Source organism: Petaurus breviceps, unplaced genomic scaffold (genome assembly GCF_028583685.1).
Source record: "Petaurus breviceps papuanus isolate PSGF00001 unplaced genomic scaffold, PetGlider_PUasm1.0 400, whole genome shotgun sequence".
Taxonomy (NCBI): Eukaryota; Metazoa; Chordata; class Mammalia; order Diprotodontia; family Petauridae; genus Petaurus; species Petaurus breviceps.
The window spans coordinates 1,482,713-1,495,239 of NW_027186316.1; the positions used below are offsets into that span (position 1 = coordinate 1,482,713).

General features: G+C 46.3%; 1 protein-coding gene and 1 long non-coding RNA gene across 3 annotated transcripts in view; one reads left to right on the forward strand and one right to left on the reverse strand.

Moving 5' to 3' along the window:
- Positions 1-203: 203 nt before the first annotated feature.
- Positions 204-6,119, reverse strand: LOC138170942 (uncharacterized). 2 transcript variants are annotated; one of them, XR_011170777.1, is made up of 3 exons: positions 5,996-6,119; positions 902-956; positions 204-414 (listed from the first exon to the last, which is right to left on the reverse strand). It is a non-coding gene; the product is annotated as an uncharacterized lncRNA (long non-coding RNA). The 2 variants fall into 2 exon arrangements; XR_011170778.1 differs by having other exon boundaries at positions 5,942-6,062.
- The window catches only part of LOC138170941 (G-protein coupled receptor 83-like), a 19,840-nt gene continuing 12,723 nt past the window's right edge, over positions 5,411-12,527 (forward strand). The window contains exons 1-2 of the mRNA XM_069100371.1: positions 5,411-6,148; positions 7,745-7,870. Of these exons, the coding sequence (XP_068956472.1) occupies positions 5,735-6,148; positions 7,745-7,870 (540 nt within the window). The 5' untranslated portion in view covers positions 5,411-5,734. The remainder of the gene's footprint in view (positions 6,149-7,744; positions 7,871-12,527) is intronic.

The following is a 12,527-nucleotide window of genomic DNA, read 5'->3' on the forward strand; positions in this document are numbered from 1 at the left end:
ATCATAGGGCAAAGATTCTTACCTTGGGGTCTATGGATCTAGGGATAGATTTCAGGGGGTCCATGGACTTGGATGAGAAAAAAAAAACATGTATCTTTTTTGTCCGCTAACCTTTGGTTTTCTTTGTAAATGTATGTATTTTATGTGTTTAAAATCATAATTCTGAGGAGTGCACATGGAGTACAGGAAGTGAAGCAGGTTCAGAATGCTTGGTCTAAAGCTAGAAGGGAACATCTAGTCTTTATTGTTCTGAGGAGGAAACTGAGGCACAGAAGGAAGAAGGACTTTGTTGGAGGTCACACAGGTAGTAAGTGGCAGATCCAGGCTTGAACTCAGGTCTTAGAAGTGCTGCTGATTATGATGATGACAATGAATTCTGCTGAGTTTCTCATGCTAATGAGATATGGATTCAATCTATAAAGGAGACAAAGCAAAGACAGGGAAGCAAGAAAGTTGAGTGTATGCCCCAGGGGAAGAGAGTAGTTCATTTGGCTGGAGTAGAGAGTGCATGGAGGGGAGGAGTTTGAGCTATGGCTGGAAAGGGAACATGGGGCCAGATTGTGGTGCGGTGGAGCTTGAATGGTATTTAAAAGGTAATGGGGAGTTACTGATGACTTTTGAGCTGAGGAGAAACCAGCCTCTCTCTGTCTCTGTCTTTCTGTCTCTTTTTACACATACACACTTGTATGTGTGTATATATATATATATGTATTTGTATATATGTGTGTATACATATATACATACATATATCTTTCTGTCTATCTATCTATCCTCAATAATATTGTGAGTTCAAGGGACTACATCATATACCACAGAGGTAGGCACTCCATAATTCTTCACTGATTAATTGAACAGGTAGAAATTTGGACATGGGTGACATCTCTCCCAAGTGTGTACTTACTATCTATGTGACCTTTTCCAAATCAGTTCCCCTTCCTGGGCCTCAGTTTCCTTATCTGTAAAATAATTATGATACTTAGCATTTATATAATGTTTCAAGGTTTGCAAAGCTACGTACATATGTTATCTCATTTGGACCTCACAGCAACCTTTTGAGGTAGGTTCTATTAGCCCCATTTCACAGATGGCAAAACTGAGGCTGAATGACTTATGAGACTTTCCTGGGGTCATGAAGCTTGTAAGTATCTAAGGTCTCTCTGACTCCAGTCTGTTGCTCTCAACCACCTCTAAGATTGGCTTGGACTAGGGGGCCTCAAAGGTCCCTTCCAGCCCTAAATATGGGATCCTGTGGTCTGAGGAATTGGAGCCCACTGGGTTTGGAGGCACACATTCATGTTAGAGATAGGGCTGGATGATGGGGAGGGAGGAGAGAAAAGGGAACACTCTGAGGTCTCAGGTCCTGGAACTTACCCTGTCTGTTCTGTCCCTCTATTTGTTGAATCATATCCAATAATAGTTATAATAAAAAGAAAAAGAAATTTTTTCTATATTTCTATTTTTCTGACAAGTAGGGAGTAGAAGCATATCCCCAGTTGCAGTGATTTTAAATGTGGTTGATTTGTTTCAAAGTCTTACAGCTAGGGAGAATTGGAATTAGACCTTGAATTCAGTTGTTGGCCCTGAAACTAGCAAGCTTCCCATAGTGCCATACTCCCTTTTACTACAGAGAATATTAGGCTGATATAATAGTCGAGCTCCAAGGGGCTTCCTAAGCCATCCAACTCAACTTCTTCATTTGACAGAGGAGGAAACTGAGGCCTAGAGAGGGGAATACCCTTACTCTTACCCATAGTCACACAGAAGACTAGCTCTAGAACTAGAAGGGCCCTCACAGGCCATCTCATCCAACCTCCTCATTTGACAGAGGGGGAAACTGAGGCTTAGAAAGGGGAAATGACTTGCCCAGGGTCTCACAGTCAGTTAATAGCAGAGGTGGGAAAGACACAAATGCCTTGATTCTTCATTTGTAATAAAGTTCATAGAATTGTTGTGAGGACCAGAAGAGACAAACTGTACAAGCCACTTTGTAAAATTTTCTAATTCTGCTAACCATCATGTGACCTGGGGCAAATCTGAGTCTCTTTGGGCATCAGTTTCCTCATCCTTAAAAATAAAGGATTTCACTGGATGACCTCCAAAGATTTTTTTTTTCTTTTTTTGGAGGGGGGAAGGTAGGGCAATTGGGGTTAAATGACTTGCCAAGGTCACATGGCTAGTTTTGTGTGTGTGTGTGTGTGTGTGTGTGTGTGTGTGTGTGTGTGAAGTGTCTGAGTCTGGATTTGAACTCAGGTCCTCCTGACTCCAGGGCCAGTGCTATATTCCCTGTGCCACCTAGCCGCCCCCAAAGATCTTTCCAGTGTTATATCTATGATTCTATTATCTCATACATGCACACATACATATATTTCCTATAGAGAAATGTGACTTTTTGGTGCTCTCTCATCAAAACTTATCCATCCAGAAGAAGGTTATCTTTCCAACTGGCTCACTATGCATCATTCCCACAATACTGTCATACTTAGAACGTGCCTGGGCTTCTTGGCAACTGGGCCTATCAAGCCACTCCATATTGGAGCCTCATGCTTTCTGTCACCCAGGACTGATCTCTCCCCACCCCCTTTCACTGAAAGCTTCCTATCTTCCCCTACTCCTCATCTCACGTTAGTCACACATCTTCCCACACTATTTTCTCCTCTACCCATGTCTGATGAAAAGGTAGCCCTTCTTCTTGCCAAGGCAAACAAACCACTCTACTTCTTTGTCATCATCAGTTAGTTCCTGTCCCAACTTTTCCAACAGATTTCTCCCTTGGTCATCCTTACTTTCATGCTAATTCTCCACCTCTCTTCCTATCTACTGACTCCTTCCATAAAAACCTCACTTCATCCCCATCTGTGTCTCTTCTTCTTGGCTAATCTGCTTGAGAAAGCCATCTATGCTCACTGACTCCACTTCCTTGCTCTCACCCTTTCCGAAACCCTCTGCAACATGGCTTCTGACCTCATCGTCCAACTGAAACTCTCCAAAGTTACTGATCTCATAGTTTCCCAGTCCAATGGCCTTTTCTTACTCCTCATCCTCCTCAACCTCTGTGCAGCCTTCTACACTGTTCATCACCTTCTCCTGGATACTCTCTCCTCTGTAGGTATTGGTGACACTTCTCTCTCCTGCTTCTCCTACCTACCTGACCACTCTTTCTCATTCTCTTTTGCTGGACCTTCATTCATTGTAATTCAAGGCTCTGTCATCTTCTCGCTCTACACCATCACCCCTGGTGACCATATCAGCTCTGATGGCCTTAGCTATCATCCCTGTACATGAGATCTCAATCTATACATCCATCACTTTCTCCTGAGCTTCAGCCCTATATCACTGTGTTTTTTGCATAGCTCTAAATGGATATCTTGTAGATATATCAAACTCAGCATGTCCAAAACAAAACTCAGTATCTTTTCCTTCCAGAACCCTCCCTGCCTCCCAACTATTGTCAAGGGCGCCAAATCTTCCCAGTTACCTAGGTGCAAAAAATATAGACTTTCCCCCCACACTCAGGCTACCTGTCTGATCTGTTGTCAAATCTTGTAGTTTCTCTGCTCCCAGAGTCTCTTTACTCACACAGCTGTCATCACAGTACAGCCCCTCATCCTTGATTATTGCAATAACCTCCTCCTTGGTCTCCCTGCTCCTCTCCTACACATCCTGCACTCACCTGCCAAAGCGATTTTACTAAAGCTCGGGTCTGACCGTGTCCCTTCCCTACTCCATGAACTCCAGTGGCTCCCTATCCTTCCCAGGATGAAGTATAAAGCCTTCTGCTTGACATTCAATGACCTTTCCAATGTGGCCTCAACCTACCATTCCAGTTCTTGGGATGCACTTGACTGCACTCAGATCCAGCTCCACTGGCCTCCTTGCTTCTGCTGTTGACTCTATGCCTTTGCCCTAGCTGGCCCTCAATGCTTGGAATGCTCTCACTCTTCACTGTGCCCTCCTGGTCTCCTTCAAGTTTCGGCTGCAATTCCGTGCTCTCCAGGAGGCTGACCCAGTCTTTTGACACCTCCCCTCAGCTGATTATTTCCAATCTACCCCACACAGAGCTCATGTGTACACAATTGTTTGTGTGTTGTCTACCCCATTAGATTGGAAGCTCCTAGAGGGCAGGGTCCTTGTGTGCTTACTTAGCAGAGGATCTTGCCCATTGCAAACACTTAATAAATGCTTGGTGGTTGACTTTCCAAAATTCAAATATCCTTAGAGTTTAAAACTTTGTGGTAACTAAGCAAGTTCAAAAGGATGTGTGACAGGCTCTGAAGAAAGTTTTGGAAAGGTGATGTGTGGGCATTGCAGCCTCTGGGAATAAATCTGGAGTGAAGAACTTCTTCAGGGGGCAGCTTCAAAGGACCTAACATTCAATAGGCTGAATAACTTAGAGAATGTTTGCTAGACAACAACAAAAACAGACCCCTGCCTTTACAGCCCCATCTGGTATTGGGAGAAACTTGAGTCTTCTCCATCCTTTCTTCTTCCCCCTACTTTCCTCCATCTTCCTTTCTCCTCCTCCCTTCTTCCTTCTACTTTCCTCCCTCCTGTTCTATTCTATCCTTCTCCCCTTCCCTTTCTTCACCTCACCTACTCCTTTCCTTTCCTCTAATCAACTGGAGGGTTGAAAGGGTTTAATAGATCCCCTTTAGTTTCACCTGTCTCCTCCAGCCTGCACCACTGTTTCTCTACCTCCCACCCTCCTTATCCAGGTCTGAAGCGTAGACTTTATTTGAGTGCTGGAAGAGAAATAAAGGAGAGGAAAGGAGGACAGGGGTCAAAAGAGAAGGAGTGCAAGAGGAGGGGGATTGGAGGAGAAAGGAAGAGGGGAGAAAAAAAGAAGAGGGGGGACAGAGAGCTAGAGACAGAGATAGTCACAGAAATGAGAGCAGGAAAAGGAGGGAAAGCGGAAAGGGTTGGAGAGAAGGGAGAGGGAAAAAGAAAGGGAGCAGGAGAGGAAGTGGGAGTGAGAAAGAAGAGAAGAGAGATGGAGAGAGAAAGGGAGAGAGATAGGGAGAGGAGAGAGAGATGGAGAGGAAGAGGAGAGAGATGGAGAGAGATGAAGAGGAGAGGAGAGGTGAGAGGAGGAGAGAGGAGGGGAGGGGAAGGGAAGAGAGGGGAAGGGAAAAGAGAAGAGGAGGGAAGAGAGGAGAGAAGGGGGAGGAAAGGAGAGACAGGGAGAGGAAGGGGGATGAGGAGGGGGCTGAGAGAGACAGAGTTGGAGGAGGAAGGAGTGAGAGCTGGCAAGGAACTGCAGCCCCAGGGGGGCCTCGAGGGCCTGGCTCCCAGCGCCTCCCAGGTTCCTCTCAGGCTTCGGGAGGAGGCTGGACTTGGAGGGGCGGGCCTGGGGGGCTCCCTCGCCTTTCCCTATTGGCTCTCGCCTGGCCGCCCCGCTTTCCCTAAAGTGCCTGCTGCGGGCGGGAGCCAGAGGGGCCAGCAGTCCGCTTCAAGCTAGCTGGGCTGCTCCCCACCCTGCCCGGGGAGTGAGGGGTAAGGGCTTGAGGTGGCCCAGGAGCCGGGTTACAAGGGCGTGCCTCGACAGGCCTCGGGTCGGCAGGGGGTGGGGTGTGGCTCCAGGGATCCAATCAGTCACCTTGCTCCAAGGGTGGGGGTGGGGGCAGCCAGGGTGTCAAAGGGCGCCCCCAAGGGTTCCGCCGACGCCTCTCCCGCTCCCTGAGCTTGGCCAGGAAGTCTCGAGCCCTCTCATTCTTTAGGAAGGCAGCTCCTCGCCGCCATGGTGTCCGTCCCACTCGGTGGCACCCAGAGCAGTGAGACCCTGCAGACCACCAGGGCTGTGGGGCTGCTGGACGGCAAGGAGGGCCAGAGCATCGGGACTGTCGGGCCCTCCTTGACCTTGCTCACGCCTCAGTTGCCCCTCACTTTTGCCGACGCGGACTTAGCACTGGACCTGGGCCGCCTGGACACCCTGGTCAATACCCACCCCGTGATTGAGATGAACAGCTCCAGCCTGAGAGGGTTCTTCATCTTCGCCTACCTTGCCGTCATCCTCGTCTCAGTCTTGGGAAACACTCTGGTCTGCAGCGTGATTATGAAGCGTAAGCCGGTCCACTCAGCCACCGGGCTTTTCATCGTCAACCTATCCGTGGGCAGCCTCATGATTACTTTGCTGAACACACCCTTCACTTTGGTAAGGGTGGAGTGGGTGGGTTGTGGCTGCGGGGGGAGGGGGGGGGAGAGGGGCGGCCAGGAAGGGAACAACAGAAAGTTAGGCAAGTGGGAAGGTGGGTAGACCCCGGACACATTCTGTTTACCTAAGGGCGATCCAAGGAACATTGCCAACTTTTTTTTCCCCACAGAGTGCTTCGAGAGCTGAAGAGACCCCCTCCCCCCGCCCCATTTTATTTAGGCCTGGGCTGGCAGGAGGTGGGGGAGGGGCATAGGCAGCGATCACTCTAAGGAATCAATCGATCAATCAATCACGAAAAACCCCCGACCCCTGTCTGCTTTGGATGCCCCTAGTCCCAGCATTTCCTTCAGCTCAATAAATGATTGTTGAGAGATGCTAGGGCGGGAAAGCAGAGAGCAGGCTTTCCAGGCGCGGGAGTTGGGTTCAAGCCCTTCCTGCTTCGGTTTTCTCTCTCCGGCTCAGTTTCCCCCTCTGTCAAATGAGGGGGTTCAACTAGATGACATATTTTTCCTCTGTCTTTTCTACATCATCCTTCTTTTCTCCTTCACTTACCCCCTTTCTACTCTTCTCTCCTTTCTTCTTCCTATTCCTCACTTTGCCTCTCTTCCCCCCTCTTCCTCCTTGTTGCTGGCCATTTTTCAATCCTGCCTGACTCTCCAAGACCCCATTTGAGGTTTTCTTGGCAAAGATCCTAGAGTGGTTTGCTGTGTCCTCCAACTCATTTTTCAAATGAGGAAACTGAGGAAAACTGGGGTAACTGATTTGCCCAGGTTCACACAACTAGCAAGTGTCTTTGGTAAAATTTGAACTCAGGTCTTCCTGATCCCAGGCCCAGGGCTCTATGCACTGCAGCACACCTAACTCATACACACCCTTTATTCTCTCCTCATCTCCCTCCCCTCTTCCTTCTTTTCTTATTCCCCTCCTCTCTTCTCCCCACCCTTTTTTCTTCTCCCCTCCCTTCTTTCTCTCATTCCCCTCCTTCTGTTTCCTCTCCTCTTCCCCTCTTCCTCTTTCCCCCTCCCCTTCTGTGATAAAACATTATCCAATTTCTCTTCAAGCTCTGATTAAACAAATATCAACCTCATCCTTCTACAGACCTCCAAGGAGGCTTGTACCAAGCCCTGAACTTTAGTAGAGGAAAAGGAAACAGTCACAGGGTTATCCTGTCTGTAAAAATCTGTTGAAGAAGTGACTTACCCAAGGTCTCACGGATAGAAAGGCATATAATTAATATTTGAAATTCTGCCCTCTTGACTCCCAAACCCATTGGATAGAATATTCTAAACTCTATTTAATCAGATACATGGGAGTCATTAATTCAAAGATTCACAAATACTTGTCTCTTAAGATTGATTTACATAGATTCGCACACATCATGAATTAATCTGAATTTTCTTTAGGCCTTCGAGTAGAAAAAGCTTGTGATGCCCCGGTTTTTTTTTTTGTTCTTATTAAGTCCCCATTGCCAACACTCAACCCCCTTCTTGTCTCTGCTGCCCCTTTCCTCCTCTTCATTGGCTCTTGGTACTCCCAGGGGTGGGTGAGGTCATTGTGCCCTAGGGACTCATTTGGCACCTCCACTCTTGCCCACAGATAAGTTTCATCAGCAGCACGTGGATGTTTGGATACATGATATGCCACCTGAGTCGTTTTGTTCAGTACTGCTCTATCTACGTTTCTGTGCTGACCTTGGCGGCACTTGCAGTTGATCGATATCAGGTACCAAAGGGTCCCTGGAACCTACTAGGGGAGGGGCATGGGGTACCTGGGCGGTGCCTCAGTTTGGACCAGTGAGCCTTGTTCGATGGTTCATGGTCATTGGCTGCTGTAGAGCCCTTGCTAAAAGTCATTGATTATTGACCCAAGCCTTAAAGAAAAGCCAAAGAGCCAGGAGCCCAATCCCCTTCCCCTGCCACTCAAAGTATCATCATTAAGGCTCTTGGGTCAGCTTGGTAAGAAGTCTCCAGTGGAGTGTCCCAAGGATTTGTTGCTACAAAACATCTTCATCAATAACTTGGATAAAAACATAGATAGCATAGGGCATAGGACACCAAGCTGGGAAAGAGAGCTAATACAATGAATGGCAAAGTCAGGATCCAAAAAGATATCCACAGGCAAAAAGCATGGGCTGAATCTGTGAAGAGGAAATATGCCAGAGCTCAGTGGAAAGCCTTTCACTCTGAGGCAGAAAGTCAACCTCTCATCTAGAGTGAGAGAAGCTTGGCTACATGGCAGATTTTCTGACGAGAGATCTGGGAGGTTTAGCAGGCTGCATGCTCAAGGCAAGTCAGAAGTGTGATTAAGCAGCCGAAAAGCCAGTGGGGTGTCAGGGCTTCCAAGAAATAATTCCTCTGTCCTTGATCAGACCTGTCTGGAGCATCAGCTTCAATTCTGGGCACTTTAAGGACATTGACCAACTCGGGGAGGCAATCCAGATATATGAGGGGCTCTCATTTAGGGTGGAAGCAGCCAGGTTCTGTTCAGTCCTAGGGAAGAACCAGGGACAGGTAGGGGTGGGGAGGTGGTGTATAGAGGAAGGACACTGTTCAGAAAGTGGCATGGCTTGCCTTGAGAGAAGGCAAGTTTCCCCTCCTTGGAGATCTCTCAGCAGAGGGTGCAGAACAGTTCTTAGGTATGTTATAATGCATTAGTTGTTATTTCATATATAGGTTCGACAAGATGACTGCTGAAGTCTTTTCCAATCTCAAAATCTGGGTATTCTATAGAAAATGTCTGAACCAGCTGTTTCTAGATGAGAAGAGGGACAGGGCTGGGGAAAAGGAAGGGATGAAGTGAAAAAAAGGATCAGATGGTAAAAGATGGACATTAAGGAGGGGTCTTAGAGGTCATCTAGTCCAATTTCCTTCATTTTACAGATGAAGAAACTGAGGCCCCAAAAGGTTTAATGATGCCTATAGTAACACAGGTAGAATAGCAAAGTCAGCATTTGAAGCCAGGTTCTCTGATTCCTGAGCCTGCACTCTCTCCCCTACACCACACAAACTCTGGAGGAAAGGGAGGAAAATTAGTATCCCCCAAAAGTCAAATGATCTTTCAAGCCCTCCCCTGGCATTCTCTGCCCCTCCATACACTAGGGACTTCCCTTGTCACCCACAGATAAGGACCATAAGAATCTAGAGCTTATAAGTGGCAAAACAAGCCCCCTCTGAGAGCAGCAGGCAAAGATTTCTGCAACTGACCCACAACCAGTACCCATAGTCAGTACCTTTATTTGGGGAGTGACTTTTCCCTTTGCAACGATGCAAATGTGCATCCATGTATAAATGCCAAAGGAGTGGGCCATCCATAAGGGGTCCTGAGAAGCAGTGGGGGGGTAAGAGGGAGAGCACTACATTTGGAGGAGTTGGCCTGGAAAAATAACTAGAATTTATATGGTGCTGGAAGGTTTGCAAAATCTCTTGCAAATATTACCATATCTTGTTTGCCCCTCACAACAACCCTGGGAGATAGGTAATACTTTGCAGATGAGGAAACTGAGGAAGATTAAGGTGAAGTTATGCCAGCTTTGCTATTGTATTAACAGTGGGCAAGTCACAGGACCCTTCTGGGTCTCAGTTTCTGAATCAGTCAAATGACTGGCTTAGATTAGGTAATTTTTACATTACCTTTACATCTAAAACCTATTCCCAGCTCTTCAAGTGACTTTCCCCTATGCATGGGAAAAGCCATTGTAATAGTAATACAGTTAGGTGATGATGAAGGGCTGTATGAGGGGGGCAGAATTGGGCTTCTCAATTAGATTAATTTTAATTTATATAAAATATAATGTAAATTAATTAATTAATTTGAATTAATAAAATTCAGAAACCAGATTTTCCCCATGCCTATTGATGGCCCTCCCCATGCCAGATTAGATGGTCTCTAAGATCCCTTTCGTCTCTAAAGCCTTTGACCCCAGCTCAAAGATGCTGCCCCTGCCCCATTGGCACATTATTGTGTGCAGTTCTGATCTGCACAGACCCATTTTCACCCCATTGTGATCAAGAGTTTGGAGCTTAGGGTGCAGTTGGTGACTAGGGAACAGAGAGAAGTTGACTGGGGGCAGCTATGCAGCTCAGTGAATAGAGCACCAGCTGTGGAGTCAGGAGGACCTGAGTTCAAATCTGGCCTCAGACACTTAACTAGCAAGTCACTTAACCCCAACTGCCCTGCTTCCCCCCCCTCCAAAAAAAAAGAGAAAAAGAAATGGACTGGCCTGTGGGATTGACCTCGAGACCTTGGTGTTGTCACTGTCACCTGCCACCCAACTGATGTCTTTGACCAGTGGTTTGCAAGGAGTCCAGATTCTCCCCAAATCTTCCTAACACTTGGAAAATAAGCCAGCCATGGGAAGAATCTGGCTTCTGAGTTTGAATTAACAAGTCAAAATTAATTAATTAATTTACATTATAATTTATTCCTATAAATTAAAATTAATTAAATTGATAAGCCCAGTTCTTCCCCCTCATATAGCCATTCATCACCACCCAACTGGACAACTATTATGATGGCTTTTTAACAGAACTTGGGGTCTCCGCTCTCTCTGCAGTCCATCTATCCCTCACATTTAGTCAGAACAATCTTCCCTAGAATTGGCTATGTTATTCCTCTGCTTAAAAACATCTCAATGACTTCCTACTGATTGACATTCAAAGTCTTCAGTCTTCCTCATTCAATCAACAAACATGTATTAACCACTTACTATGTGCGGGTGCTTCACTAGGTTCAAAGAATAGAAAGGCAAAATTCTATTGTCCCTGCCCTCAAGGAGTTTACATTCTTTGTGGCAGACAATATGTACATATATTAGCAGTTATGATATACAAACGAAGCAGATGCAGAATAACTTTGGAGGGCAGAATACCAGCAGCTGAGAGGTCCAGGAAGGGCCTCCTTCCAAAGGTGGTACCTGAGCTGAGAACAGAAGGAGGCCAAGGACTACAGAGGTCAAGGTAGAACTACAGGAGACTGAGGTAAGGCACGAGGGCATTTCAGGTACAGAGCGAAGGCATGGAGATGAAAGATGGCGTCTTGTGTTCCCAGGATGGCGAGTGGGCCAATACGGCTGGCCAGTGGAATGGATGATGGGGAGCGATATGGCAGACGACTTGAAAGGGAGGAAGAGGCTAGGTTGGGAAAGGGTTAAATGTCAAAAAGAGGAGTTTGCATTTGATCTTACAGGTAATAGGGAGCCCACTGGAAGTCAATGAGAAGGTTAGTGATGTGGTCAGACTTATGATCTATGAAAATCACTGTGGCAGCTGTGTAGATCGGACAGGGTAGAAACCTGAAGCAAGGAAAACAATTGGAAGGCCACTGAAGTGGCCCAGGTGAGAGGGGATGAGGGTTGGAACTAAGGTGATGGATACAAGTGGATAGAAAACAACATACACTTCTGTATGTATACACACATGAGTGTACATGATATATAGATATGTGTATATATGTAGATATAAAATAGATATATCTGCAGACACGTGTATATTGTATACATATATGTACATATAATACATATGTGTGTATACATAACATAGTGTGCACATGTATATAGTATATACATGTGTGTTTATATGTATACACAATGCAAACACATATGTGTATATATAATCCACACACACGGACTTATTTACACACATATGCTTATATAAGGATACGTGACAGACACGAGTATGCATGTGTGTGTAATATATGCACATATGTATGTATGTGTATAAACATATACACATATGTGTGTATACATGATGTTGTGGTGATAGGGAGAAAAGATTTGGTAATTGATTGGCTATGTGGGGAGTGAGGGTGAGTGGCCAGATACCAAAGTTCTGGATCTGAGTGACTTGAAGGTGGTTGTACCAGGACAGAAACAGCGATGTTTGGAAGAGAGGACAATTTGGTGGGGGGTGGGGGGAGATGATGAGTTCTGTTTTGAACATGTTGAGTTTGAGATGCTTCTGGAAAATTCAATTGTAGATGTTCAATAACAGTGATGGATGTGGGACTCAGGAGAGATACGAAGGCCGGACATAGAGACCAGGTTGCTGTCTGCATAGAACCTCACTGAACCCATGGGGGCTGATGGAAGTAATGTTAACATGGGCTTTGTTGTGACTATATTGACCTGGCAGTTACACAGCTGACAAATGGACCAGGCATTGTGTAACTCTGATAGACTGGTATAGACATGGCAAAACCTATGTTAACATTACCTAGTGAGAGTGCAGAGATAAAAAGGGAAAGGGGATGGGGCAAGGACAGAACCTTGAGGTACATGTGTAGGTGGTGGTTGTGACTTGGATGATGATCTAGTGGGAGGGAGAGGAAGGGAGGGGGAGAAAGAGAGAGAGAGAGAGAGAGAGAGAGAGAGAGAGAGAGAGAG